Here is a 25,587-nt window from a genome sequence, read left to right as displayed (position 1 = left end):
TTTATTTACCAACACTTATGCAAAAAAAAAAGAGAAATAAGGTGTTGGTTTAGAAGTATAAGCAAACTAAATCACATAAGAATGAGAACAAATAACGAGTGACAATATCTGTTAAAGACAAAAATAAATGTAAATAAGAAACTAGGATTAATCCCTTAAGTATGTCTTTTAGAAAATACTTACCAAGATAATTATACAAAGAAGTAATTTGTTAGCAATACATATGTTACACGAATAATGATTCAGATTATAAATCAAACATTCAAGCTGATTGTCTCTTGAGGGTTCTTCAAGTTCAAACAAGCACAAGGATATGCACATTTATTGTTGAATGGGACCCGTTTTGATCCTAATATCAGCCTGATTTTGACTCACATGTCTGACCCATGATGTTGGATATTTTGGAGAAGGAAAAGTATGCATATATCGCCTTCATCTCATTAAACGCTAATCCACTCCCATTGACAAAATTAAACCACTATTCACAACTTTCCTTTTTTTATTTTCAAATTTCTACATGTGCAACATGTCCTGTCTCCAAATTTTTAGCTTTCCTGTCCTTTGATTTGGACCTCCCTCAACTTCACACACCTTCTGTATCCTATACTGTTCACAAGAAATCTAAGGTGAGACAAGCTAGAAGAATTTCATTTCACTTTATCTATGATTTGATGTTATGTTAAGATGCATTTGGAAAAGAAAATTGCTACCCAATAAATAAAAATTATTTACATAATTCATGTTTAGATATATATAAATAAGTCAAAATCATATTGAACATAAGTAATTGTTTTCAACTTAGGGCTTAATAGTTCTTTTGGTCCCTCACTTATCACGGTTTTGCACTTTTGGTCCCCAATAAAAAAATTACCACTTTTGGTCCTCCACATTGCTTATTTATTTGCAAAAATGATCCCTATTTGAACTAAAACTGCAAAAGTGTGTAAATTTAAGGGACTATTTTTACTAATTTTTCCTAGAGGGACTAAAAGAACTATTAAGCCTTCAACTTTTATGACAATTCACCGTGATTTTTCACTGCAGTTTAACATGTCTAAACAAACATTACAGCACCCAGCCCCTCTCCTAGCCTAAGTATCAACCTAACGTCTCTGTTTACATCCAATGTGTTGAAGTTTTGAATTTGAAATTGCTTGAAAAAGAGGTTACCTTACTCAGTTGGTCACAGCTGGCAAACCAGTTTCAAGTTGAAAATTATAATTGCAATTGGAAGAATATATCATACTGTATGATAAGGATATGTCATGCTCACTTTACTCATTTTCAACCGTTGCGACCCATAGGACCAAATTTTAAAGCGAATTAATGCTTTTAGCCTGTTAAAAAGTTCAGACAAAAAGATGAATAATTTTTTTGATGGTTACTCACAAACATTTTGTTTATTTCAAACAATTACAATATAATTTTCACCTTATATATCAAAATCTGTTAAACATTTAGCTCAATTCTAGTGATTTACAGTAATTAGTATCAATTGACAAAACATAACATTTGCGGGCAAATTTTTCCTCTTGACAATGACAATCATTTTAAAATCACTTTTCACTTTTAACCTTAATTGGTATTCAAACACACTCTTAGAAGTTGATTGCAACAATGGACAATCAATTCTAACACTTCAGAACATAAAAACAAACATGCTAGTAGTCACTACCCCACTGATCAAAGGTGGTCGCAGAAGTAACATCATGAAAGTAATCAACATTAGAAGAAAAAGATATATACATTGAAATCTCAGAAAACCCACTTCCCAGGTCAGCAATACATTTTGATCAAAAGCTTAGACTTCACTGAACATCAAGTCTCAAGGTCGTATATCTACATAACTAGGTGGCTATAAAATAGCAAGAGCCTCCCTACTATAACCTCATATAATTAACCTAGTACTAATTTAGATTCAGAAGATACAAAGCATCGCTAAATATGTTACAGAGAACAAAGGGAAGTGGCTATTCATATTAGATACTATTATCTCTTGTTAGCACAGACAATATAACTTATAAATCTCTTTGCTTCTCTCCATCATTTGCACATAGTCTTGAGCCTCTTAGCAGCTTGGACAAATCCCATAATCACCTGCAACTCGTCCATTTGCTTCAAAAGTAAAGGAAAAACATAATTAATACTTGTCTCCTATCATCTCAATGCTTATAGTGTGTATGGTTTTGTGGTGGAAAAAGCCTCATAATCATTTCTGCAAAGAAGCTTCCAGATATACCATAATTTGGATTGGGTGCCACCACCAGTCCAAATATGCTATCAGAGACAGGCTCGAAACACATACATTGCCAGAAGCGAAAGATTTTTCAAAACATGAAATGCTGTTCGAAAAAAGGATGCAAGTGCAATCATGAACTTTTTCAATACCTGGGACATGAAATGCCTCTGAACAACATCTACTAGCTGCTCTTTCGATGGGTTAGGGACAGCATCCACCTGCACACCCATTTTAGGTGTCAGAAAATTGGAAACTTTCGAACACAAGAATCTCTCCCAGGAGACAGTAAGCAACCAGACAGGTTCAGGAATTTGTTTACCAGATTGAAGTGTCGCCAATATCTCCACAATGCAGCCATCTCCAATTTGCTCAAGTCAACCTTCTACAGAAAACATTTAAGCACAATTTGAATAGTTGAAATATCACCAAATTGATTTTTGGAGTGGCAAAATCAATTATTGAAGGGGAAAAACAGTGAAGATGATATACCGTCCATCCATGGGGCATAGAAATTGATCCTTTAGACTGGGAATCAGCAGAGAAGGACCTGCTTGTAGTCTTGTGAGATGATCCTAATGATCTATGTGTCCTGTGCCTTGATTTGTGGGACTTTTGTGTGTCATCAGATGCTGAGAAATCAAATGAAAGATAGTACAAACAAAATTAGAAATGAGGGTGGGGCCAAAAAAAGAAACACAATAGAGCCTACTGAAAGAAATAGTCAAAAGCAAAAGGCAAAGAAACAATTGCATAAATGGATCCAATGTAACATCCCAGACTCACAGACAGAGACATGGAAAACCACAGCAAAAAAAGTCACAAAAATACAATGTTACAGTTCATCCACTACCTTCAATACTGAGGGTCAAGTAGGAATTAAGCCAGGAATAATAAATAGTTACATTGAAGGAGAAAATAAAATGAAAAAAATTTATGCAAGCTATAAACCATAACTCTAGTACCACTGAACATGCAAGACAGATAATATAAGACGTATCAAATTAAACAACCTTTACAAATCAACACATAATTTTCAAATTAAGTTGAAAAAAAAAACTGGAAACATAGAGAAAGAACAGTAACCCACCCATATCGGATCCATTCCACTGCGTATTTTCAAATTCAAGGTCATCATCTTCCTCATTCCCGGTGGGTGCTTCAATCACACTAAGGGCATTCCTCTGCAGCTTCACTTCAATACCATTAGTAAGAACCTGCACATTTTTGTAACAAGCAGAATATTAAGCAATCATCATGCATGATAGAACAAATGGTTTCCCAAATAACCAGGGAATAAAACCAAATATATGCTGCACAACAAGCATAATTGTAGATGAAAAATTGAAATTCTCTCCACACCCAACAATAGAGTTCTTGTTCAGAATCCAAATGTGTCTAAAAGTAACATTGATTCAGATTAAAGTAGGATATGAAGGACTATTGATTTCAGCACATAATAACTCATCTCCTTATTTCATAATTTTATCTAGAATAAAAAGAGAAGATTCATAATCAGAGCATGCATGTAGCGAAGAGGTGATAATCTGATATCAAACACTAACACCTGCTGGAGAAAAAACCATCAAGCAAAGACCAATAAAATAGGAAAAATTGTCAAAAATACGTTAAAATACTACTCAGTTCAAAACAAATACATCACTGAACATACAAAAATTAATAACCCATTTAAGAATTACTAACCCCACAACCCAAGACAAGATCACTAAAAACAAAAAACAACAACAACTGATTTTTTTTAGGAACTCCTTAAACCCCAGACCCAGATCCAAAGATAAAGTAAGATACTTAGTGTAAATACAATTCAAAGCAATCAAATTGCAACTTGGATAACCCCAGAACATGGAAATTTCAAAATTTAGTAAATGCCCCTAAAATGATTTGGATAAGACATGAAAGGATTATCATTTGAAGAAAAAAAATTAATTTGGATAAGTCTTCATTAATATTTTAAACAAAAAATATAAGATTTTAGTCATTAAACGGATCACAAAATAGCCACACAAAAAAAGTTAAATAAATTAAAATATACCGAAATTGCTATAAACAACTTGCTATAATTCCAAAAACAGAAAGAAACCCACATTAACAATCCAAAATTAGATTCAGATAATAACCATTTTCTTATTCAAAATTGGTGAAGAAAGTTACCAGCCAATGCCAACCACCGAGGCCAACGGCTTTCTTGACAACTCCCTGAAGACCAACGAGTACGGATTTGGTGCGGTTGTTTCCGGTGACAACCACCTTGGTGTGACGAGGGAGCACGGAGAGCTCTTCTTCGCTGCTATCTCCACAGCTCTGCAACTGAGAGAATCGATCACCACCACCATTGACTGAAGAGCTTTCCATTGTTGCTTCCAGCATTTTCCCCCAAAATTGAAAAAATAGTAGTAACAGTAACCCTAATTATTAATCAGAAATCGAAGAAGCAGAGAAGAAGAAAAAGAAGAGATCATGCATTTGCATTGCTTGATTGTGAGAAGAGAAATTCAGAGAAACGAAAATGAAGTAGATAGAGGAGAGAGAAAGAAGAGAGAGAAAGTGACGTTTGGGTGTGAGTGAGAGACAGAGCATAAACAGAGAGAGAGAGAAGGTAGCAGCTATGTTTAATGTTGGTATGAATCCCGACGAGGGAGAATGAGCGAATGAGAGACTGCCACGTTAGGAGGGGAGGTTGGGAGTGTTCAATCATGCACTGGGACTGGGAGAGAGAGAAAAGACATCATGATGCAATTGCAATTGCAATTGCATTTGCAACCCACTTTCTTTCTTCCACTATGAGGTTTGAGGATTGAGGGGGAGTTACTTGAGTTGACTTGTTGACTTTTCCTAGACCAAAGTATCCCCTTCCCCCCCCCCCCAAATATTGCAATGACCTTATTGTCCTTTCTTTTCATGTTGTTAAGTCAAGCTACTAGTGCTCCTATGATAGGGTATGCATGGTTTCTTGTTAGGTAAATTTCAGTTTACAAAAATGAAGCTAAATTTGTGTTTAGGAATGGTATTCAAAAGTTGGGTTTGAAAGATGTTGGATAAAATAAAGTGAAATTGAGTTCAGTGATAAAATTATTGAAATAATATAACTCTAAATGCAACAATTGTGACGACGGCAACGACAGAGGTGGTGATGGTGGTAGCAGCAAGGATGGTGGCAGTGGTGACTGTGGCAGCGACGACAACGACGTGAAAATGAAAACAGAAAAATAAAACAAACATTTTTTTCTAGACACGTGGTTGTCATGTTCAATATCGGTTGAGAGTCTTATTCTTCATTATTTTTTGAATGTTTGGTATTTAGTTGAAAACCACATTCAGTGTATTGAAATTTAGCGCGAAACGTGAAAGGAATCTTGAATCTTCGTTGGCGTTCAGTTAGGTTCAACTTAAAACCAAACATGGATTGCGATATTACCCTCATTCCAAGAAGTTGTGGCTTCATTCTTCCTGGCCTCTACCTTCAGAATTATTTTCCTGTGATTTAAATGCTTGAATATATATGTTCTCTACTCCAGGAAACCTCTTGCATTGCCTTGGTGACCTCGTGGTCAGCATGGTGATGGAGAAATAATGTATGTCTATACGCTTGAATAGCACGTTGAGTTTCACACCTATGGGTATGTCTCGACCCCTTGTCGGGCTGGTCTGACATTTTGCCAATTGTGACGGGATGGTCCATTTCTAGATCAGGTTGTTCTGGTCGTTCGTATGGTGTCAACTTAAGCACATAACCTATTGAGCCAACCGTGGCGTCGTCGGTCGTATGAGTTTTAGAGCCGACCAAAACAATTAGTGTCTTGTTAAATAATGGATGAGAGGTTAATGCAATAATGATAGCCTCAGGATAAGTGAAGTGCAATTTTTCCTACCATTAATCATAAGAAATGTGCACATATGTCAATACATTACGATTTAACAAAGATAAAAAGAAAACCATGAGGAATCTTTTCAATCCAAACAGAATAACAATAAGCGAAAGATTTTTTAATTAGCTAGGGAATCGAGACAACTTTGTCACCTTTACGTACAAAAGAAACATGCATCCAAAAAATCTAAAACAAGAGCAAGATCGCGGCAATCACGCACAATACATAAAAGATGAAATCTACCGATTGTGAGTTTCTGTCAAAGATTGAACAACTGTAAGCAATTCCTCATCCCTCATGATCATTAGGGAAAGAACATAGAACGAAGAAGCGGTGAACATCTTCCTCATGATCCCTCGTTGTGAAACCAAAATCAGCAATATTCGACTCTTTCATGGAAGATTGAAATTGACCTTGAACACCCTCTCTCTAGTTGCAATTCCATGGAATATATGGTCGATATTCGCATCTGAATAACTTTCCGCCATGTTTAGGCGTAGGAATTAGATTCGTCAGCAATGTTTCAAAGGGTGTGCAATATTTAATACCAGTATCGTTTTCCCTTCAAGGCCCATCTATAACCTTGCAATGTTGCATTAATATTTTTTCGTAATGAGATTAATTTCTATGCACCGACGGTGTAAATAAGTTTTACACCATCAATGCCTTGTCAAACAGCAATTTTTGAACCATATTAGTGGGAAGATTTTAGAAATATCACTGACGACTTAGGGCATGCTAGAATTAAAAAAAAAAAATTATTAAGCGTAAAACACCTTAAGCTATCATGCAAATATCGAAATATTTTTAAATACATGCATCCTGCCTTATGCCTATACTCAAAGTCTCAAAAGCATGTGAAGACACTTTGTGAATGATAAGATAAAGAAACACAATTATAAACAATTTTACGCCTAAAGTATGATTAATTTGGCCCTTAATACCATATATAAGTACTATATTTAATGCCAACTTTTTAATATACAAAACAACATATTGTCAATGATCGATCATCACTTGCTATTTTAATACCTAGTAGTCTAGTACTTATAATGTGAACATCCACTATTCCAAAAGTAAATAAAATAGAATAGGCATCACACGCCACTATAGTTTGAACCATAGTGCCACCGAAAGACTACAATTAATTAAGTTGACTTTTGCTTAAATGCTTAAAGAGTATATTTATTAAGCCTGATAAAACTAAGTATTTCCAATTCAGAGAAAAATACTTTTCAAATATTATTTTTATTTGCAAGTGATTAATTAAGAAATAAATAATACTAGTGTTTTTTACCCGGGGCGTTGCACGGAGAATACATCTATTATATTTGATAGGTCAATTAATACCTTGATCATTAAAAATATAATAAACAACTGATGAAATAGAAGAGTATGAAATGATGAGCAAAGTGGACAAAAAGTCTTAAATTAAAACTCTTGTTGCATAGATTGAACTTCGTACAATTAAATAACTAATAAAAAAATTGGTTAACCAAATCTCAAATTATGCAAAACATATTAGGGTATGTGGTTTAATGATGGCTAATAAACAATAGCTGATTTAATCTACAATGAAAAAAAGAGAAAAGATTCTTTATGTACGTGATTATGCGAGTTCATTTTTTACACAATAAAATAAACTAAGTTTGACCCATATCAACATGAAGTCGTTTCACATTCTTCACGAGCCTAAAGACAATAACACAAATTATAGATATGAAGAATCACCAATAAAGCATTCAGAACACATTTTAATCTTAGAAAAAAAAGAATGTACCGCGAAATTTGTTATTGTATTTGATACATTAATTAATACTTAATGAAGGTACTTTCTTGTTAAAATATATTTCTTCCCGTAGGAGAATTTAACTCCTATAATAATTTGTACAAAAAAATTAAAGTGGACTATATTATTATGTAGTAAAAAATTAACATCAAACTATATTATATTATGTTTTTCTTGTGACAAAAAAAAATTCCAATGAAATCTTATTAACATTTATTTTTATGTATAAGTATTTTCATGTAAAATATTCTTCCTATATATAAAAGCTTTTAGGCTCTTTCTAATACATTTAGATCCAGCTTCTCCTTACTCTCAGGATGCCTGAAAGTATTTTCTCAAGTCTATCTGGTGGGTAATATCGATGAAGATGATGACACCCACCATACATTGCTTGCTTCAAGGTCGATCTCTTGTATCCTCCTCCTGCCGAAGACTTTAAGAGTAAACCTTGCCATTCCAACTTTCATCGATCGAGTTTCAGTTGCTTTTTCTGTTGATCTAGGTGAGAAAACTTACTAAGGCAACTTCTGCTTTTGTCTATCTCCCAATATAAGAAGCATGTTGCTTTGCTCTTATAGTAGTACTAATGGGCGTACTTTAGAACAAATTTCTAGCGAAGGTCTTGACAGTTTGGAACTGAAAGGTTTGGTTCATTAATAATATTTAGTAGTTTCATCATGCTATTCTGCTTTTGAGCTTGTTGTACTTACCGGAGCATTTCTGCGATAAAAAAATTCAGAATAGTAAAGCAGTCGTAGTATGCTCCCTTTACTTGCTCTAGTGCTCAAGTGATAGCTGAGTGCATACTGTTTGCATCTGAATTATATATAAAAGACTCTTAAAAACAACTACTTAATTCTCCATTACAAAGAATATACATTACATCAGAACCTAATTATTATTTGTCAGTGACATAAGTGTCGAAAATAATAGTAATGGAAATTTCGAATGATGTGGATAAGGGTTAAAAGTCCAATCTCATAAGAAAGAAAAATCTCCATTTACATCAAAATCTCTCTCAGATTTCTCTACCTCACTATCACCACCGTTTTTTCTTATAAATTATCCACAAACACACTCACAAATTCCACACAGTACCTAACATCATATGCAAATTTTGTTTTCACTGCAACCAGAGTAATCAGCAGCTTCCAGCCGTATCTGCATTCTAAGTAATAGAAAATCAAGAACTCATGAAGTGAGATTGATAGACATGTTAGAGTAGGATAGACTAAAGACCACCAAACATAATAGCAATATGTGCAACATCAATCTAGCTATGATAGTGCAAAGATAGCAATCAAATTTGCAGACAGATATGAAAGCCAAATAATGAATTGAAGCCACTTTTTGGCTATGGCCTTCCAGTGGTTTCCATAACCAATCAGATCTATTTGTAAGGGGAAACTAATCACATGCTACTAAAGAAGATGAATGGAAGAAACCCCCTCTAGAAATTTTAGACCCATTATATTTGTTGAACGGCTAAAATAACTATTTGCTTTATGTAGCACTGTTGTTGAAAGTACAATAACCAAATCAAAAACATATGCTGATACTAAATCGTAATGTGATAATTACACACTCATGCAAGCAAGACTTCCAATCACACTAAAGTTTGATTAATTGAACCATAGTAGAACAATGATTAATTATAAAATCTAATATTGCCTTCGAAAAGTGACTTTTAATATATGTAATGATGATAAATAGATGTAGAATTCATGAACTAAGTCAATAAAACTATATATGCATCACAGTAGTGCAACACCAAACACACATCTCTATCTCTTATTTGGTGAATATATACATATGCATCACAGTAGTGCAACATCAAACACACATCTCTATCTCTTATCTGGTGAATATATACATATAATGGACTGAGAAAAACCTCCATGAGTACTGGTCTCACATGTTTCGTGGCTTACTTGAAATGCGAGCAAGATAAGATCTTGAGTCATCAATTATGTTTCATCTTCAGCTAGCTGAGAATCAGAGAGTGTAGTCAGAAAGAGGTATGCACCTCATTGTCGTTCTGTACCTACAGATAAATTCATGTCAAATGCTTCCAGGGAAGCCAAGGAAATCAATTTATTGTTAGAACATTGGTTTAGGCGTTTAGCATATTAGAAAGGATAGCACCAGTTTTAAAAGTCTAACCTCAATTGTAACACCCCGATTTCCAGGTGTCACTTTAGTAACTCAAAAATAAACTTTACGCGGAAAACAGGTATTTTTTTTCGTTTGATTCCTTTTAATTAAAGCGATAGAAAATAAAGACATACCCCAGCATCTAAACTAACCGATATACAAATATAAACAGGTACAGCCTCAGCTGCACGTCAACGTCACGCGCACTCGCAGTGACCCCAAGTAGTGTGCCCGTAGGCAAATATGTACAGAACCAGTAATGTAAGTAAAGTTTTACGTACAGTCATCCAATGAGAAAGTCGGCTCCAAAATGGCCTAAACAAAAGACCCCTATAGTCCGACAGACTCTCTGTGATTCCTCGTCAAGAGAACCACACAAAAAGCCATGCATCGGGAACCTACCCTGTCTCAAAAGTCAGACGAATCAGAGCTCTACGCAAAATATGACGCTGCCTAACCTACCCTCCCAGTTCCGCTCATAGCTCCTCCTCCTCTCCCTCGTCGCTCGGCGAGTAGCTGTCCACATCGCTGTCGGAGTCCGAGTCGGAATCCACCGTGATCATCTCGGTGTCCAAGTCCACGACCTCCCTCCTAACTGTCCTGCGCATCGTCCTAGTCAAGCCCGTCTCAACATCCACCTCTCCAGTAAGAACATCCTCCTCCACCACCCGAACCAGGGGTTCCACACGGTAGCCGCGCGGTGGAGTAAAAGGAAAACGACGTGAGGCAGATGGAACAACAGACTCCCTCTTCGGCTCCACGAGCCTCGAGGACGACGCCACGTCGGTAGGATCGATAACAGTAGCATGAGGTGGCGCAACAGGCGCAGCAACATCAACCTCGATCTCGGATGGGTCCTCGTCATCGGAAGAAGATGAAGTCGGAGGTGGTGCAGGTGGTCCTCGACCAGTACCTGGTCCACAGCGAACTGAAGGCGGCAAGTCAAAGCTCAGCTCCATGCGTCGTAGCACTCCCCTCGTCAAACGTCCACGCTCGCCTGTCCGGTCCTCCATGACCCTTCCCCGGTACGTCGCTCGATGATCCACAGTATCGATCACCCAAGCGGTGGGGGCATGACGGTCCACCAACTCAAACCTGATCCCCCCCGAGGGAGAGACCATCGAAAACCACTCCGCCATCGACATCTGGCAGCAGGCCGACCGCCCAAACATAAACATGAAACCAAAGCCAAGGCGCTAGGGTCAACTCACGGAATAAAGTAATTATACACTCAACATGTGATTGGGGTATAGATATATATATGTTGAACCCTAATCCTATCATGTTATCGGCTCTAACAATGCTTCGATAATTCAAATAGCATACAATTCCAGTCAGAGTGAATATATGCGTGAAATGCAATTCAATATGATCCGGATAATTCAATTTGGGATGGGCACCATCGAGTCAGTCCTAACACCGGCCTAGTGTTTAACCATTTCCGCTCGGGTGTCACTTACAAACCCATGCATAGTCGGATCAGCCCCAACCACCCTAGGTCGTGCCACTCTGCCCGCTATGCCGAAGATACACCCAGGTGTTCTTCGATGAAGGCATTCCCCAACCTTCGTGAAGCTTTCCCGTTCTTCACCGAGGCCCAATCTTTCGATCGTACAAACCTCGAATGATGCATGATGCAATATGGTTAGCCAAACATCGATTCGTCCTCACAACGCAGGTGTTTAGCTCAAAACCCAATCTCAAAACCCAAGAGTTTAGTGTCGGTTAATACAACACAACTCCAACAACAAGAGTACTAAAGTACTCGGTAACTTCCCCTTGTCACCGTGGCTCACCCCCCTGGTGTCCAGCAATTCTCCAGAACCCACAACAAAAGTCGACTTTTCCCCGTCTTTCGCAATTATTTTCCCCTTTAGTTTTCCTATGTTTTATTCGTTAATAAAAATGTTTCGAATTGAATTAGTCAAGTTATGAGTTTAGTTCTTGAATACTAAATTCTCTAAAGTCTCTAGTTTTCGAAATTCTATTCATTCTAAGTTTTCCAAAAATCCACCAATGTAAATCCCGGGGAAAGTCTAAGTATACCAACGAATGGCTAAGTCTCAAACCCCTGTTTGTACTTTCCTAGGGTTGTTTCCCCAACCCGAAAGATAAGAAATAACCAGTTCAGTGATTCTCCACTCCGAAGTCGCGTCAAAACGCACAATTCAATAACATCTCAATATCATAAGTTATGGAAAACATCATAACATTAATTCATCATCATAATCAATATCAAAGTAAAGCATAAGTTAAATTTATCGACGCCTATCATGCAGTCTTAGCTAAAAGGTAAGTTGCCCTAACCTCGAGTTGCTCCAGTCTCTTGGTCAAGGTTTTCTTCACACAAATGCTCTGAAAAACCCAAAGTTCCTTCAACTGAACCTCGGAGAAAACAAAGCAGAAATCCAAACAAAATCGATTAGCTCGATCACAACACAACTAATTAATGATAGACAAAGCATTGAAGCTTCAGAATACAACAATCGAGTACGAAAGGACAAGTTTTCGCAAACGAAAAACTCCCCCCCCCCCACACAAACATGCTCTCGGCCACAAGAGGAAAAAGGCTCCGGCTCTTTTTCTTCGATCTAATTTAATTACAAGGTAGTTTTAGGGTAAAACTAGGGTAAAGAAACTGTCGGAAAAATTTTAGAACAACCGGGTCAAAATACGGCTATTCAGGGGCGTTTTGGTCCAAAATAAAAGCTCAAAAACTCAAAGTTAAAACTTCGGAAAACAAATTTGATAGCGATGTTCCTAACGACATTTGTAGCAACTAATCCTAAAGGCACTAAGTCGGATTGCGACTTTTCGACATTAAAGTTTCGATATGTGCACAGATGGGTTTTCTAAGCAGTATTTCAGATCTTTGACAACTCGATCAAAATCGGCGAACAACGGCGAGTGTTCTAGGTTGTTGGGCAAGTATAGAAGATATCCCAAGCGAAAAATCAAGAAAAACGGATAGTTTTACGAAAAGCTCGAAACTTTGAGCACAAAAATAGCTAAAGAAAAGCAGTAAGAAGAGCGATCAGAGGTAAGAATCAAGCTAGTTACCTCGATACCTTGAAGTAGGGACAAACAGCTCGAAGATCGGTCGAGTTTCGGCGAAATTCTCCTCTCCTCCTTTCTCTCTCAAACTCGCGGCTTCAAATGGGATGAATGGGAGATATTTTGATTTTTTTACTATTTATAGGAAGGTGAAATCGCGGGAAAATGAAAATTTCGCGATTCCGATTTTTGCAGCACGTTCATCGGTGAATTCTAAGCGAGATTCTGGCGACAGAATTCAAGAACTCAAAACAAATCTCTAGAATTAGGGAAAAACGATCCAAAAGCAATGTAAGTTAAATTGCCCCGAAAAACTACTTTTTGCTGTGAAGGTCAGACGACAAAACTTCGTTCTGAAGAAAGATTGGAAACGTCGAAAGAAATCTGACAACGCTGATGGAAACTTCGTTAAAAGCTCCGAATAGAAAAAGTCTTCATTCAGTGATTGAATTTAGGGTTTTTGATGCAAAGAAATTAGCGTCGTCGGACTTCCGAGAAGTGAATCCCATCGTGCGTACAGTCCAGGGTTCCGAAATGAAACACTGGTCGAAGGAAAAATAAAGAGAACTTCTTATTTTTCTAAGGATTTGAAATCTCACTTAAACGTTGCTTTAAGAGCGAAATTAGCCTATTCTGGACACTCTCGCCATAAGGCGGGTGTGCAGACGACTCGTACTAACTCCTAAAACAACTATGAAACATTCCTCAAGCAATTCCTGAACTTTCTTCTTCATTAATCTTTCTCAAACGGCGAACTCCTGTCACGCTTACACTGATTCTACGCGTGAGTCGGAAATTAAACTTTAAATCCAGTTCTGCAAATCCGGGTCTTACATCAATAGTATAGCTTGAGCGAACAAAGATAAGCAGTAAAATCTCATCCATGATATGTAGTTCTGTAGTTGTAACGGCAAGCACCAACAATAATAATTAATTTCCTCGGTGTAAGAAGCAGGCAAAAAGAAAAAATTACCAAATAAAAAAGTTGCAAGGAAAAAAATCTACAACTTCTCCTTTCTCTCCCCTCAATTCTTTCACTCCCTCAATCCACTTCACTGACAATGATTAGGTTAATCAAAACATACACAGATCAATGTTTCACCTCCTATAACATAGGACACAAATTTTAGATGCAAATTAAGAAAAACGAATAAAATAGAATCACATACAAAGGAGAATCAGAAAACATAAAAAACAAATCAAAATATTGCAAAATTCCATATAGAATATAAAATGGACTCAGCATCCATGACTTCCAAAGAATCTCTTTTGGTGTAATATCTATAAAAAAAAAACTGAAGAAAAGAATTTGAAATTAGCATAGCAAGTGATGAACGAAATTGACCTTGAAGTCAAACATGAGTGAATGAAAGTTAAAGGTAAAGTAAAATAAAATTGAAAAAAACCATAACATATTATGCAAGCAAAGGAAGAAAATAATTTGAAACCTCCATCTGCAACCTTCTCAATCAGTCTAAGGCAGCAAATCGGAGGGATGCGATTGCAAGTCGATGGCAAAGTGGTTCCGTTGAGAGATGAGACGATTTTGTGGGGGTGATTCCGTTCAGTTGAGAGATGGGATGAAAATTGCATGGAGGAGATGAATTCCATGGAGGAGATAGTGGAGGTAGGCAGGGTTTTAAGAGGGTTTTTGCTGATGAGATGTATTATTGATTTAAATCACTTATCACAGATTTTATATTAAGATAAAATCATGAAATAAACAACATAAATCCTAATCAAATCTAAAATTTAAAAATGTACTAAATAAATATAGATAAAAACTATCAAAAAATCTAGCAAATCACAATAAAAACTCATAAAATCCGGAATTAATTAAAAATCCGAAAATTCAATAAAAATACCATAAAAATTAATTAATACTCTAAAAATAAATCAAAAATAAATTAAGATAAAATCAAGAAATAAAAAACCTAAATCCTAATCAAATCTAAAATTTAAAAATGTATTTTTTTATTAAGGAGAAATAAGGTAAGGAAAAATCAGGGCACATGTGGCAAGTGGGGCTAAGGAGAAAGAGCTTACATGTAAAATATTAGGTGAGAATTAATCTGGGAGCGACACGTCACTAACTTGGCCTGTGAGAGCGACACGTCATGCTAGAAGTTGTTCTTTTCTAATATATATTGATATTGATATTGATTGATTTGAAAGGGGTATGTTAGTAAATTAATAAGAGAATGGTTCAAAAGAGAGAATGAAACAAGGAAGAATGAAGAACGTAAAGGGACACCCGAAATTTCGCCGGAGGGTCCCACGTATACAGAAAGTTGTACCTGTCGTCGGTGTTGTCCTCTCCAGCACGGGAAATTTTCACACCCACGCGCTCTCTTCTGATCTGTCGCACACACGCCAACAAAAACAAACAAATAAAATATTAAAATAAAAATGAAATAAACAATTATAATAATAATTTCCCCTCTCTCCTTCTATCTCCCGCCAGTTCTTTACCTGTACTTATTTTCCCGCCACGGAGGAGCAACGAGAGCCGTGGATTTATGTAATCATGACTTGTCATCACCGTTGGATTGTTTTGGCGCGAACTTTATCCTTTAGCACAAAAACAGAACAACATGTTGAGAAGTAATAAATAGAACCTCTGGAAAAAACACACCATCGGTGTGAATGGAATTAAACATGTCATGGAGACACAAGGACACTACTATCGAGGTCTAGTAGTATGAAATAATTTGATTTTATTTATTGGAAATACTAGCTAGTAGTATACTTATGATTTTCGATTTAAAGTATATGTAATGATAAGAATAATTGTTTGGAAAAAAAAAATTGGGATAAGCTATTTTAAAAAATTATTAAAATAAATTGAAAATAGGACGAAACCAACCAACCCACTTGTCCTGATCATCGAAACGATTGAAGAAAGAAAGAGAATGGTGGCCCCTTTCACCCAGGGGGCATCGTCGGAGAACAATGCCGGGGACAAGGTGAGAACCTACCGTTGGTTACACCCTTTAATTAAGTGTTGGTTCTTTCTTAGATAAGGAGATATAATCATATAGAGATTTATATCTATCTATCGATAGATAGATATATTGATAAAAGTATATTATTGATTTGGTTTCAAGATCTGTGAACAAGAGAGATCCCTAAATATCCATTTGATAAAAGAGATGAATAAACAAGCCTAAACTATTTTTTCATAAGCTATTATGAGTAGCTTATGAAAACAAGCTCAAAACAACTTATAGTTGTATAAGCTCTCCCAGACACTTGTACAAGCGCTTATGTTATTAGGTAAGCTCAAATAAGCTCTTTCATACTAGGCCTAAACAACTTTTTTTTCTTTCTTAAATTCCTTTATTTTTATTCTAAATTGATGATATGATTATGAAGCCTGTTAGGCCCAATTAAAAAGAAAACAAAAAAAAAATCCCGAAATTTTGGTGTGCAAGTGTAACAGTGTTTGCACATCGCACTTGGGAGCTTCTTCGAGCATGAAGCTGTGAGTTCCGCGGTGGCATCAATGGAGGACTCACAAAAACTGTCACAGTTTCACGAAACCGGCGTTTACCACTTCGACGATTCAAACGCCGTCGTGTTCGTGGATCCCGTCCGCGTTCTCAACCGTTCCTACAACCGCTTCACGGTTTCTCCCTCAACCTACTATCCCCGTTTCTTCGAATCCCCAAACCCTAAACCTCTCTCCACCGTCGCCACATCTTCCTCCCCCACAAAACGACACCGTAACCGGAAACGCAAACGGAGTTCCAAACAACCTCCACCTCTCAACCACAGAGAACGCATTGCGCTACAGCGTCACCAGGTATATACGATTCTAAAATGAGTGTGTGTTTTATTAATTTTTGATTTAATTTTGTTAGAAGTCCCACGTTGGCTAGAGATAGAGCATAGATAGCCTTTATAAGGGTAGTGCAAACCTCAACTCTTGAGCTAGCTAGCTTTTCTGGTTTAGTTTATGCCTCCTAATTTCTAATAAATTTTTGTTTTGTGAATGTAATTATTGTTATACTGATTTTGCGCAGGAAGCGAGGCCTTTGTTGTTGAAGGCGCATGAGTGTTTGCTGAAATCAATCAGGCTTTTGGGTGCTATGAGCACTTTGAGAAGTGATTCTAGTTGCTTGAAAGAGTGTTTGAGTGGTCAACACTCCAAACACTCTTTCGTTGAACTGGGAGAGCTCATACCCTCGCTTGAGGTAACACTGAATTTACGCCTCGGTGATTCTGATACTGACCCTCACCAGAAGCTAAATGACTTGGAAGGTGGGTTGTTTGTCCTAGTATTTCACCTTGGTGAGGCTTCGAATTGAATATTTGATCATTGGTGGACTGGGATTGGGTAGGATATAGTGAACTGGAGTAAAATTATGATTTTGAATATTTTACTATGAAATGCATGGATGCTTGTATTTAATTTGGGGAGGGTAAATGCTTCATGGACACCTAAATTAGAATGGAAGAGAAGAAAAGAGAAAGAAGTTATGGATGTGATATCTGATGTGACGTGACCAAAAGGGAAAGATAAAGAGAAAAAATGAGGCGAATGAGGAGTATATGCTATTGAGTTGTTTAAAAATTAGGATTATTTGATGCGTGAATGTTATGATATTGAGATTAATAAACAATAAGTTTGATAATACTATGTTTCCGCATTGGAAGAACAGAAATGGAAGTATTGGGTGTAATGAGGTACGAAGTACAATATGTTTCATTGAGTTATTTATTATTTTGTCATGCATTGACTCGGACTTACATCTAAGGGATTTTACTATCAAGGTCAAGATATCTGTTTTTCTGTGGCTACCTATGCGGTTTCGTTTCTTAGATTGTAATGTTGGCATAATGCTGGCCTGTTTATTAGTTAGATTGTGTGGAGGTGGCTGGTGCATGAAAGCTTATTGCATGAATGTAATTCTTTGTCATTTCAGATTCCCCAAGTGTGCAGTGCTATGAACAGAGGGTGCTTCCCGCATTCAATAATTTGGTTGCTAATGACACCAAGGATGACGCGGTGGCTGAAATTTTGAGCAATAATTATATCATGCCCCGGGAGAGTTGTTTTTACATGGTATGTTGAAACCTTCATGAATAATAGTTGGGATGTATTTGCTTTTCAAAGTTTGTTTCTGTTGTAGTCTCTTCTTTGGCTCGTGTTTTTTCATTAAGGAATTTTTTCTTATGTTTTTAACCAATTAAACTCTTAACCCCAGATCCAATGGTGTGTATCTTACATGTTTTAATATTTATTTGTTTTCATATGTCGAAGTCTGATCTGGGACAGATTCGCAATCTAATTCCTGGTAATGGTTGCATATAAAATTCAAAATTTATTTCTTGTTATACATCCCTTGATTCTTCTTCATGTTTCTGCTTGTTCCTTGATTTAAAAATCTGAGCTTTTTAAGCATTGATTTTATGCTACAATCACCTTAATGCAAAGAACAGGCATCCGTTTTAGTTTTTAGTTTTTACTGATTGATATTTCTAACTATGTTCCTTTCTTATGGCGCGAAAGTTGAATCACATGTGATGATATGAGTGGAGTTATCTTGACTTCATCGAATTATGTTAGATGAAGGTCTTGCCGGTCCTCATGTACGATGTTATAAATGGCAATGCAGTTGCTGAATTTATGTGGAAATTTAAAGAGAATTTAATTTTATCTAGATGTTTGTGTAAGACGGTAGTGCCTTCCGTAATTAATGGTTTTTTCGTTGATTAATTTATGCAGCTCATGCTGATTCTGGTTTCAACCTCATAGTGGTGGATCCACCGTGGGAAAATGCTAGTGCCCACCAGAAATCAAGGTGTATAAAAAGTTGCACTATGCTTTGCTGATGTAGTGTATTAAGAATTTGCTGTACCATATTTTGTCTTATTAAATAATAGAATTTTATGCGAGGTAATTTAGCCATGCATGGCCTTTAGGACATGCCCTGCTTCTCTTTGGTACTTGTTGTTCGGATAATCTCTCTCTATAAACTTATCAAGTGGTTGGAATCTTAACTTCAATCTTTTTGAGAGGAGGGGAGGGTTGTTAGATACATGAAGATGAACCAAATTTCATTCGAGTGAGATGTGTGTCAATAATATTGAAAATAATGATAGCTTTGAACTCAATGATGAACTTAATATCTGTTACTCATTATAAACTGGCTAGGTAATGCACAGCTTATTTGAAAGAAATCTTAGATATGGTATGTCGTCAATGTAGGTACCCAACCTTGCCCAACAGATACTTTTTATCCCTTCCTATCAAGCAACTTACTCACACAGATGGAGCACTTGTAGCCTTGTGGGTGACCAACAGAGAGAAGTTACGCAATTTCGTTGAAACAGAGCTTTTTACTGCATGGGGAGTCAGCTATGCTGCCAACTTTTATTGGTTAAAGGTGATCTCTATTACGCCTCTCACCGTTACTTGGCATACGAGTGTGTTGCCATTCCAATCTCTGGTATTTGTTGTCTATTGCAGGTGAAAGCAAATGGATCATTGATCAGTGATTTAGATCTCTTCCATCATAGGCCGTATGAAAGCCTTATCTTGGGATACAGCCCTGGAAAGGTCAGGTTTTGCAGTGTTTGATTAATTGACCCTTCCAACCATCACATTTTGTTTTTCGCGCTTTGTTTATGGCTCTCACAATTGTATTCTTTTGCACTTTCTAGGTAGAAAATTCTGATAACCAATCAAAATTCAAACCATTGAAGGATGATCATGTGATTATGAGCATTCCTGGAGATTACTCAAGGAAACCCCCAATTGAAGGTATGATTATCTGATTGATCTGTGGTGTTTTCACTTAATGAAGACACGAAGTAAATAAGTTTTACTGAAAATTTGTAAGTGATTTGAAAGCTGAAGTTACTTTGTGTTCATGCGGTCAGATTTATTACGAGACTACGTTCCTGGGCTCAAGCATCCCCGATGTATTGAGCTATTTGCTAGAGAAGTTATGGCTGAATGGGTTGCTTGGGGAAATGAACCACTTCACTTTCAAGATTCCAGATATTTTTGTCAAAAAGATGGATAGATGATTCCTTAAAAGTGAGATTGCTCCTTGATAATCTACGGTCATGTCTGAATTTGTATCGTCTATTTTAAATGTTAACTTTCTTCCCCTTTGTTTCTAATTTTAACTTCGCATGATTATTGGTTGATTTCTTCTGGCTGTCAACCATTTGGGGGTTGCTTTTATCAACATCCCCACACCTACTGTTACCACCCTCTCGAATTTAACTTTTCTAAATTGCCCCAAAGAGTACACACAACCTTCTCTCATCTATTTTATATTCTGGAAATGTAATTTTGAAATTTACATTATATGCCTATCTACAATGTTGACCTCTTACATCTATATGAATTTATAGAGAATGTAGATTTGTAGTCTGTTCAGAGTGAACAGTCATTTCTTTTGCCTATCACATTTTGAGGATTGCTGTCACATTTTGAGGATTGCTGTCACATTTTGTCCTAGTAGTATTTGCCTATTTGGTATGTTCTGTGTTTTTTGTAATGAGTTTTTAGTAATGGCTCTTTGTTTTCAGTTATGTATAATTCATGGTGGGGTGGGGGTGGTTGATGCTCAGTAGTATTCATTGGTTGGGTTCTCATATTTTGGCGTGTGTTTGAATTTCCGTTAGGAAAAATCAAAACGACTTTCAACGGATATCCATGTCTCACAATGGATTGGATGGAAGTGCTTTTTGGCGAATCTAACTTTTTTTTTTATAGGCAATGAATATATTGAAATGAAGTACAAGTGCTTTTTGGCGAATCTAACTGAAATCTAATCGGTGCTCGAGGGTCCACATATTTAATATCAACTTGGGCTGTAGTTTCTAGCAAAGAATTAGGAGTCATACTTGGTTCCATTGATATACAGATATAAGTTGCATTTTTGGCTAGGAATCAATGTTTTGGAGGTGAAGATAAGACATTCTTCCAAATACTCTTTTGCTCTGGATAGTCGACCCTCCAACAAGGTTAGCATCTTTTAAAATTTGGATGTAAACCTAACTAAACTTGTCTGCTTGCTTTTGCTTTAGCAAAGAATAGAATGAGACTTTGAATTCTGTCACTAGTTTGTTGGCGTAGTTTAAAATTTTAACACCTTTGAAAAGAGAGAGGGTCTGCAGCAACACATAGTTCATCATCATTCATCATCTTCAAGCTTCAGGAAGCCATGTAACTGCAAACATCAAAAGAAAATTCAGAGAAGATAATTGTGGGAGGGAAGCATGGGGACTGAGAGCAATCTCTAGAGAGACCAGCGATCATGGGTTGATTCGTCGCTCTTCTGAGGAACATCTTTCTCCTTCCTCCGAGCCTAGTTGTCATTGTCGCTCGTCGTTTCACCACCCAGAGGAGCATCATTCTCCTTCCTCTGAACCCAGTTGTCGTCGTTTCTCCCTCGAGATGAGCACCTTTCTTCTTCCTCTGAGTCAAGCCTCACTGTCACTCGTCACTTCATCGCCATCTTTTTTCGTCTTCCTCTTGAAAAGCGTGGCTCCAAGAAGAGTGGTAGCCGGTAGGGTGCCAAATCGTGTGTGGCCCTCGGCCCATCTCTTCTCTCAACTCCATGGTTTTTTCTCTTATTATTATACTTATTTATAAATATTTATATGTTTACGATAAAAATGTAATTTTATATCAAGGTAATATTCTCTTTTTCTATTCAACATTTAACAGAACAAAGGGAGGAAAAATTCACTTTTTCTCTTCTATTTCTATCACACTAAACAATCCACTTTTTTTCTCACATTTTTCGGGTGAATACTCATTTTTTGTCCGTGAAAATGTAAACGTCGAGCAAATTAGTCTCCAGAAGAAGGAAATACCTCAATCACTTATTGTCCAAATGTCGATTAAGTTAGTTCCTATGGTAAAACATTATTCATGTAGTAGGGGCTAACTTGATAGAGATTCGATACAATGCGAGAGGTATTTCATTTTTTTAATGACTATATTGCTTGGCGCAAGGACAAAATTGAGCATTCAATCCATCTTTTTCTCTACTCCTGTCATCTCTTATCACATTTTTTTAGCGAGTCTCTGATCACGTTCTCTATTCACACTTTATGGAGTAAACCAAACAAAACATTAGTGTTATGGTCGGCTCTAAAAGCTATGTAACCCGACGACACCGCGACAGACTCCACAAGTAATGCTATTAAGCAGACACTAGGCGGTTGGCCGAAACGACCTAGTCCAGGAACATGCCACCCTGACGAGACTAACAAAGTGTCTGACCAGCCCGACAAAGGTTCGAGACAAATGCCTAAGTACGACAACACCAAACCAACCGTGCGCTCGGAAGCTTCACTTAAAGGGCTTCTCATTAGGCTCGAAGTAACATGTTAAATCCAGCATGTTCTATAACGTTTTCACAACGTGACTTTGCTACTCATCATCTCTAAGTAGACTGCCATCAAGCAATTGCGAATTTGCCACAACCACCGTCTCGGAATCTGCAATGGATTCAGAACCTCCAGCTCCGCCGCAGAACCCGAAGCCAACCCCACCACCACCGCCACCGAGTGCAACCGCCACCACAAAACCGAACGACAAGAGAGACTTTCTGAACCACGTGGAAGCCTACCTCGCCAAGCGAGACGGCGTCGACAAGCTTCTCAAGATCTCACGTTACACCACCAAGCTCCTCCTCGCCTCTTCCCCGAACCTCCTCCGTTCGGACACGAACCTCTCCCAACGCCTCAAGGCCTTCGAGTCCAGCGTCGGCGTCAGCCGCAAGGCCTTCAGGCTCGGGAAGTTCGTGCAGGATCTCAACGCGCTCCGAGCCTCCGATCCAAAACGCGACCTCGTGTTCTCCGTCATCGCCTACGGCGGCGAAGGCTTCTACTACTTCGTGGAGCAGTTCGTGTGGCTGGCGAAATCGGGGTTGATCGATCCGAAACATTCCCGAACGTTGGGGAAGATTAGCGCCTGGGCGGAATTCGTTGGGTACTTCGGAAGCATCGCGTTGAAATTGAGGGATTTGAGGTTGATTATCGAGGATGAAGCGTGCTTGCAATCGAGCGTTGAGATTGCGGGGTTGAGAGGGGTTGGGTGTGGAGAAGAAGAAGGGAAATTGGGGAAGTTGAGGGAGAAGAAACTGATGAAGCAGCTTTCAGTTGTTCAGGATTTGGCTGATGGATTGATGGCTTTGGATGATATATTGGATGGGAAAGCACCGTTTTCGAAGCCGATTTTGCTTTCTTCTGCAGGGCTTTTGTCTGCTCTCATCAGCACTCACAAGAATTGGGTGTCTTGCTGAGTTTGAATCAGCTTCAGTTTTCGCGGAATCAATTCTGACACGTAGAAGCTACTCAGGGAAGCTTTTACTCAATTGATTTTGGCTCTAGAATCAATTTTAGAAGGATTGCAATCTGGTGCGTTAATTAGTTCCGATGAATCATTTTTATTGTTTACCTTTCACACATGAAAGATGTAGGAAATATTCATAATAATATATATACACAGACCCCGAGTGAAGTTGCTTGGTTAGTTGGTTTATCTGCACTGATCCTTGAATAAAATGACCGGTTGACCGTTGATTCTATTTGTTCTTAAGGTTTGTTTTTGCAGAAATTTCTTTGTTTGGGTCTGTCATGCTGTGATTGAGGCATTTTTCAGGTTGCTAGATTTGCTTCATATTAGCAATTTAGCATCTGTATTTTGTTGTATTATATGGTCAATTTGGATTTCTGTTGATAGGTAACATGAATTACTAAATGAAATGATTAGAGGGATGGGCAGTTTATATGTTCAGAGGCATTATAACAAGTATGGCTTCCCAGTTCCCATTGATTTAACAAAACACAAAACTGAAATTTAAATAGAGAAAGAAAAAAAAAGGTTGAATTCCTATGAAACTTGATTTGGAATGGCTGTTAAAGTGGAAATGAATTTTACATGGTTACTTTTTCAGTTTTTCATGTGGACTGCACTATAGATTGTAATTTAAATCGTGTAATAATGTTATGTTTCTTGTCTATTGAAGCATTTATCTTGAAGAGTTTTGTTTTAGAGCTTCTATGTAGTGTAAGCATGAGGAAAGTTTTCTTTAGTCATTCCTATTTCCTCTATCATCTCTCCATTAGCTACATTATTAAGCAAGACTGGTGTCCTAATCCAACTTCTATCTCTCTTTCATATTGGGGAAGAGGGCTGCTACTGACTTGAGAATTTCCATCTTAATGCTCCTTTGGACATGTATTACTTTCCTCAACACGTTGGTTTATTGCAACTCTTATTGGGTGATTATGGAAAATGGGATGTTTCTTTTTTGAGAGTATCTGTTGTTCCATGAAAAGTAAAATAAAAAAAAAATGCCAAAACTATTTCTAAAGGAATTCAATTATGTTGGATTGTGTATTTTAGTTTGTTTACAAAGGTTGTTTTGATGTTATTTATGGGGTTGAAATTGTATTGCTCTAGACAGTGAAAAGAAGATTATATTACTATATTTTGTTCCTGCCACCTTTCAGGATATTATGTGCTTTTTCAGAACACATTTATTTGTGTGTTTGAATTTTCATTAAACTAATGTGAATCTACGTTGAACTCAACGTGGTAAAACATTGTTGATGGATGCTTCCCCATTCTTGATTTGGATGAATATACACTAACAACAAGATTGGTTCATACATAGTATTTCCTTCCACTGATTAGTTGCATCTGATTCTCTGCCATATTGTGCTTGTTCCTTTTGGACGAGACAAATAATTTACCTTCCAAACTAACTGATGATCAATTGCTTTCCTGCTGCATAATGGTTGCTACTAGCTTACTACTCATCAATTTATCATACAAGTATCTTATTGTTTGCTCTCGTAAAATGATACCGCTGTTTGCTTGTTTAGATTGCATCATATTTGGATTGAGCTTAACTGAGTTAGTTGATATTTTATATTTAAGGTTAAGGATTTAATATGGTGTGTAAAGTTAGTGGTTTTTGGAGAGTCTGATGTTTTAATATTCTGCTAGCAGAACAGGCTTAGTAATTTATTTTCTTCCATGATTGTTCTGTTTTTAAGAGGTGATTTGCTTGGTTAAAATGAGGGAAGGGAAGGGATTTTAATTCTCATTATGCTCTCTTAAAAAGCGAAGACGAGAGAAATACTAATATTCTAATAACAATCTCCTTGTTTCGTTTACAAGGGGAGGAGAATGATTTTTTAATAAATGCACTCTTCATGCCATTTCTTTTAAAATATAATTTTAGATTCCAAAACATTAAAGGGAAGTCAAGTGCATCAAAGCTCCTGGGTAAATTATGTGGTACCCTGAAATTCTTTTGGGTACGGTACCCTGACTAGATGAAATTGTGAAATTGAAGGGCAGATAAAGTGAAATGATTAGACCTTTTAACTTTTGTTGGAATCTTAGACGTCATGCCGGTTGTTGTAGCTCTTTTAAGTCAGAAACTAGTGGTGGAAGTGAAATTGTATACGAAGAAAGAACA

The 25,587-nt window shown here is 37.1% G+C and overlaps 3 protein-coding genes across 4 annotated transcripts; 2 read left to right on the top strand and 1 right to left on the bottom strand.

Annotated features, from left to right (window-relative positions):
* Positions 1-1,725: 1,725 nt before the first annotated feature.
* On the bottom strand, positions 1,726-5,015 carry LOC130720542 (uncharacterized). 2 transcript variants are annotated; one of them, XM_057571194.1, is made up of 6 exons: positions 4,409-5,015; positions 3,327-3,453; positions 2,729-2,868; positions 2,559-2,621; positions 2,389-2,457; positions 1,726-2,115 (listed from the first exon to the last, which is right to left on the bottom strand). In XM_057571194.1, the coding sequence occupies exons 1-6, from the start codon at positions 4,622-4,624 to the stop codon at positions 2,044-2,046; spliced, it is 687 nt and encodes a 228-aa protein (XP_057427177.1). In that variant the 5' UTR covers positions 4,625-5,015; the 3' UTR covers positions 1,726-2,043. The 2 variants fall into 2 exon arrangements, with proteins under 2 accessions (XP_057427177.1, XP_057427178.1); XM_057571195.1 differs by having other exon boundaries at positions 2,559-2,618.
* An 11,544-nt stretch (positions 5,016-16,559) lies between these two features.
* LOC130721191 (methyltransferase-like protein 2) lies at positions 16,560-20,618 on the top strand. The gene is made up of 9 exons (XM_057571942.1): positions 16,560-16,925; positions 17,146-17,383; positions 18,049-18,188; positions 18,387-18,420; positions 18,852-18,927; positions 19,335-19,512; positions 19,596-19,685; positions 19,790-19,889; positions 20,009-20,618. The coding sequence occupies exons 1-9, from the start codon at positions 16,626-16,628 to the stop codon at positions 20,152-20,154; spliced, it is 1,302 nt and encodes a 433-aa protein (XP_057427925.1). The 5' UTR covers positions 16,560-16,625; the 3' UTR covers positions 20,155-20,618.
* Positions 20,619-22,283: 1,665 nt separating this feature from the next.
* On the top strand, positions 22,284-23,677 carry LOC130720451 (peroxisomal membrane protein 11A). Its single transcript, XM_057571095.1, has one exon. It carries the CDS (start codon positions 22,597-22,599, stop codon positions 23,395-23,397), a length of 801 nt encoding a protein of 266 aa, XP_057427078.1. The 5' UTR covers positions 22,284-22,596; the 3' UTR covers positions 23,398-23,677.
* The last annotated feature ends 1,910 nt before the right edge of the window (positions 23,678-25,587 follow it).

This window comes from Lotus japonicus, chromosome 5 (assembly GCF_012489685.1).
Source record: "Lotus japonicus ecotype B-129 chromosome 5, LjGifu_v1.2".
NCBI lineage: Eukaryota > Viridiplantae > Streptophyta > Magnoliopsida > Fabales > Fabaceae > Lotus > Lotus japonicus.
Note: the sequence above shows the minus strand (reverse complement) of the source record. Positions and strands in the feature narration are given on the sequence as shown.

What these genes read in the sequence shown, in the direction of transcription:
- LOC130720542 (XM_057571194.1), bottom strand. Translation starts at nt 4,624, where the DNA reads ATGCTGGAAGCAACAATGGAAAGCTCTTCAGTCAATGGTGGTGGTGAT. An exon ending in TCGGTGGTTGGCATTGGCTG is followed by an intron (nt 3,454 to 4,408) that starts GTAACTTTCTTC and finishes AAAAATGTGCAG; the next exon opens with GTTCTTACTAATGGTATTGA. An exon ending in ATTGGCGACACTTCAATCTG is followed by an intron (nt 2,458 to 2,558) that starts GTAAACAAATTC and finishes ATGGGTGTGCAG; the next exon opens with GTGGATGCTGTCCCTAACCC.
- LOC130721191 (XM_057571942.1), top strand. Translation starts at nt 16,626, where the DNA reads ATGGAGGACTCACAAAAACTGTCACAGTTTCACGAAACCGGCGTTTAC. An exon ending in TTGCGCTACAGCGTCACCAG is followed by an intron (nt 16,926 to 17,145) that starts GTATATACGATT and finishes GATTTTGCGCAG; the next exon opens with GAAGCGAGGCCTTTGTTGTT. An exon ending in AGTGCCCACCAGAAATCAAG is followed by an intron (nt 18,928 to 19,334) that starts GTGTATAAAAAG and finishes TCGTCAATGTAG; the next exon opens with GTACCCAACCTTGCCCAACA.
- LOC130720451 (XM_057571095.1), top strand. Translation starts at nt 22,597, where the DNA reads ATGGATTCAGAACCTCCAGCTCCGCCGCAGAACCCGAAGCCAACCCCA.